This window comes from Electrophorus electricus, chromosome 12 (assembly GCF_041902795.1).
Source record: "Electrophorus electricus isolate QZ-2024a chromosome 12, ASM4190279v1, whole genome shotgun sequence".
Taxonomy (NCBI): Eukaryota; Metazoa; Chordata; class Actinopteri; order Gymnotiformes; family Gymnotidae; genus Electrophorus; species Electrophorus electricus.
This window is the reverse complement of record NC_137508.1, coordinates 28,307,501-28,311,841: the sequence shown is the minus strand read 5'-3', so window position 1 is coordinate 28,311,841 and position 4,341 is coordinate 28,307,501. Positions and strand designations below refer to the sequence as shown.

Sequence of the window (4,341 nt, the reverse complement as noted above, 5' to 3'; positions counted from 1 at the left end):
CTGGATTTAGCTGACAGAAACGGTTAGACTCAAATGGCACGATTTTTTACATGCATCAAACGCAACTGCAACACTTACTAATTCTTTGATTTGAGTCGTTCATCAGTTACTTTTTTTCTTTCAAACCCCCTCACTCATCAGAGATAATATTCTTATTTGGCTAATAAATATCATGATAAAGGAACTTGTAAGAGCCAGTTGACTGTTTATATCTGCTTAGAAGGAACTGAGATTTGTTAGTGTCCAGAGATTTCAAAAGTCATGTCTTGAACTGTGCAACTAACCCCAAACGCTGTTCCCCAGCAGCATTGGATGACCTGCTGGTTTCCAACCTCAGCTAACAGCTCAACCTGTCAACACACATTTCTCTGTGTACGTGTATGAAAGCTTACAAAAAAATATACAGTGTGCAGGTGATGTAATTTGTAAAACCTAACAGAGAAATCCCAGTTCCTGCCTTTTCTGCCACTCAGTATGCGTTTGGCACACAGTATTCCGGCCTCCTGTGATTAGTACCTCGGAGGAGATTCATCAGCTTCCTATATGCATAAACGAATCCCCTAAATGAACATGGAAGCACATTCTAGACTCCTTGACTCCAGCACATTCACTCTTCATACAGGGTTTGGTCATTTCTAATGGATGGATGAAATCAATCATAGTAATGCCAGAGAAGATGTTATAGTTGGCCTTATCATATTTCAAATATCAAAAAATCATTTCCATCTTTTAAAAATAAAACCTTTTAGCTCATTTTTGTTAAGGGTTTGCAGTTCGTCGTCACTCTCTGTATTTAATGTTTCTGCTCAAATTTGCTTTAGAAAGTGGGACAGTGAATATACACTATGCACTTTCTAAGACGATGACGAGTTCTGCACCTCCTGTACAATGATTCTCTGCTCTTCTACGTAGACATTGAAGTCTACAGAAACATTAGCACTGGTTGCTTTCATTTCTCCCCCACACAGGGCACTTCAGGCTTCACTGCTAAACTAACTGCTCTCCTAGCATGAAAACGCAATAGGCAAGGCAAACCCGATTCCTGGTGGTCTGTGGATGCAGTCGGAGGACAGATCAGTATGCAGGAGACGTGTTCAGCATCTGATGTACAACTGGAGTGTGGTATTGTAGCACATGAAGTACTCTTCTCCACTCAGGTTTATACTGCTCATGTGTTATAGAAGTTAAGTAAACTCTTGTATGAGACTTAAATACTTCAGTAGAAGGCATCTTAATTTCTGAGTTATACAAGAAATAAAGCATCAGAAAATGAGCACAAAACCAGCTACACTGTGGTGCTGACTGTGGTCCTGACTGACTTTGGTCCTGATTGACTGTGGTCCTGACTGACTTTGGTCCTGATTGACTGTGGTCCTTGCTGACTGCGATCCTTGCTGACTGTGGTCCTGACTACCTGATCTGGTTCTGTATCTGGGTCCTTGTGTAAAAACCTAACAGACATCCAAAAACAGGAATCCACTCCTGACTGTTCAGTGTGACAGACGTCTCTGCTCTGGATTTTTTCAAGCATGCACTGGCAGTCTTCAGAGGAAGCTCAGTCTCAACTTGTGATGTGATATGTAGAAATAAACTACAGCCTGATCACAGCCAGAAGTCCAATTTCAGAACAACTTCAAAGAACAAAGGTCTGGTAATCAACACTTTCCCAGATGATGTGTTAAAGTTTTGTATTTGAATGGAAAAATATATTTGTTCCATTTTAATTAAAATGGGCCCCTGAAAGGCTAGCTCTAAAATACCAATATAGTCTTCATCATTTACAAGTTAGGTCAGGGTTTAGTCAATAGCTGCACAATTGCTAAATTCATTTTCTAGGCTGCACAGTGCACATGCTGTCACCGAGCAGGGCGAATGGGGAAAGCACGCGGCGCTGTATGCAGTGAGCTGTCCGTGGTGTAAACATACGGCCAGATTGCGTCTTCATCTGTCAGAAGCCTGCACGAGGTAGTCTTGTTTTCTCGATAGCAGTAACACCTGTTATTTTTAAGTGGTTTGTCTAGAGCAACGAAACCTTTGCCAACGTTTACAGGTGCTGCCATGTATCCATCTACTCGTCTATTAGTTTACCAAGAAGGAGACTCGTGTTGTGCTTGTTTGTAGCTCTGTAACGCCTATGACGTCACGTTTTCATGACGTCACGTTCTCATGAAATAGCCTCAAAATGACAGTGAGCTCATACAATGCAAGTCATATTATACGTAAAGTTTTGGCTGAGGGTCAATGAACTTGGTTCCTGAGTTCAGTAAAATAACTCCTGCGTGAGGTGTCCATGTTAACATATGGTGGGAGTGTCACCACCCACTCAGGATATGTGCCAGTACGTCACTGGCAGCCCACGAAGTTGCGTCGTTACGCTTTGCCGAGCAGGCCACGAACACTAGCCCCCTCTGTCGGTGGTCTCGGAAACTGAAACTCAAGCCATATCCACATATTGATTTGCTCTTCATTCGGAATATCAAGGGACAATAGTTCCTATAGCTTTGCGATTACTGAAGCGGTTTGCTGCTAGGCCATTCCCTAAAGCAGCCTGTCGCTTCATTAAAACGGTTCTGCCGTGTCCTTCTAACCTTCCTTCTCAGCGATCGTGACTTTGAGTTTTTAAACACATGCAGGAACCGCTTAAAAAAAACCCACATGCCTCCAGATGCAACTCTCAGCCTGCAAACAAGCAGCATCCTTCAGAAGGAAAACAAATATATATATAGGACGCATAAAAAAGAATAAATAAAGGCGAGCAGAGAGCATGAATAAAATAACTCTGAAAATCTGATATAGCGAGATGCAATTTTAGGAGGTGTAGCGCCAGAGGTGAGTAAACTTCCAGCGAGTGTGTGTGTGTGTGTGTGTGTGTGTGTGTGTGTGTGAGTGAATGCTGGGCTATTGTTTGAAACTTTTTTTAAAAACCGTCTGCATGTATTTAAAGCCACATATTCGTAATTGGTAAAAGGTGAACATCCTCATTCCAACACCACGTTACACCTTCGTCAGTAAGAATCAGCGTGCGGAGATCAGCATGCGATCTAAGCATCTCACGAGCAGCCCGGGGTCACCTGCGCCTCCGTGCCGGTGCCACGGCTGTAGCTCGCGCATCACTCGCGTGGGGAGAATCGCTTACGTGGGGATGTTTGCACACTGACGCGGAGCGGGCTGCACGTGGTTTACAATCGCAGTGTGTGTTTGTGCATATATCCGAAACTACGGGAAGTCGGGCGACGACGGCGGAATCTCCGGTCGCGAGCCCCGTGTACGTGAAATGCATTTCACAAAGGCTGTCGCACAAACCCCAGTGAAGAGCGCGAGACCACTTCAAACAGTCGCACGAGCGCATAGCCACTGACGAAGGCGTTATGCTCGTCGTTTTTCAGGAATTTTCCGCGTCGGAAATGTGCAGTTATCACCGCAGCGACAGAGACACGCGGATTACTGAACAGCGCGTGTGTCACCATGCAGACGCGCCTCTACTGTAAGTCGCTTGGATTCACGCTCTCTGTCTTCGCTCCTAATTTACGGGTTTTGTGGGTTTGTCTTCTGGCTGTAAGATGGAGTACTGAGTGCCGCGCGCTGCTGCCCGGCTGCTCGAGGCAGTGAGGTGCATACCGCGCGGTCTGGGGGACATGCGGGGCTGGCATTAAAGTAAGAAAGGCTAGAGACGGCGCCACGCGCCGCGCTTTTCCGCCCGTTTGAGGCGCTCGGTTAGCAGGTTGATCCCGCTCAGGTCTGTGCCTCCCTCTCCCTTTTCCAGGTGAAAGTTTGTGCTTCGTTTGGCACGAGCTGGACTAACCTCTCTGTACAACTGGATTTCCGTGTCACTCGCGCCTTCGCAATGAAGAGGCGGCAGAAGCGCGCGCTGCAGATGGCCTTCTTGTTCATGGCAGCGTTGATCTTCCTGCCGAACGTGGGTCTGTGGTCACTGTACAGAGACAAGCACCTGCTGAAGACGCACGAGGCTGGCGAGGCTGGGGAACAGGTGAGTGGCCGTGGCAGGTGCAGGTATCCATTTAGTGGCCTTGGGCGCGAGACAGACATGCACGCAGAGCTGGCTGCCCAACTGTTCCAGAGGGTGCTGTTAACTTTCAGACTGGGCGAGCGCGTTTTCTAAGACTACAGTGCCGTTTACATGGTGTCGTTCATATGGGATTGTAATCAGACGCTTTCTTTCGGTTGCGTCCACGTTTATTTATCGTCTTACTTCAGAATGCATCACCCGTGACCCCGTCTTTGTGCGGCGTGCAAATGAGTCGTTAGCCATACCGGGGAGACCATTTATGGTGTGATACGGAGCGCTATTATAACTTTGTAATTTAATACAAATGAAACATC

At 46.3% G+C, this 4,341-nt stretch overlaps 1 protein-coding gene across 3 annotated transcripts in view; it reads left to right on the top strand.

The window, feature by feature from the left end:
* Positions 1-2,506: 2,506 nt before the first annotated feature.
* galntl6 (polypeptide N-acetylgalactosaminyltransferase like 6) overlaps positions 2,507-4,341 on the top strand; it is a 155,143-nt gene continuing 153,308 nt past the window's right edge. The window contains exons 1-2 of one of the 3 annotated variants that reach the window (XM_035531306.2): positions 2,507-2,829; positions 3,764-3,988. In XM_035531306.2, coding sequence (XP_035387199.1) covers positions 3,845-3,988 — 144 coding nt within the window. In that variant the 5' untranslated portion in view covers positions 2,507-2,829; positions 3,764-3,844. The other 2 variants (XM_035531305.2, XM_035531307.2) reach the window with 2 other exon arrangements.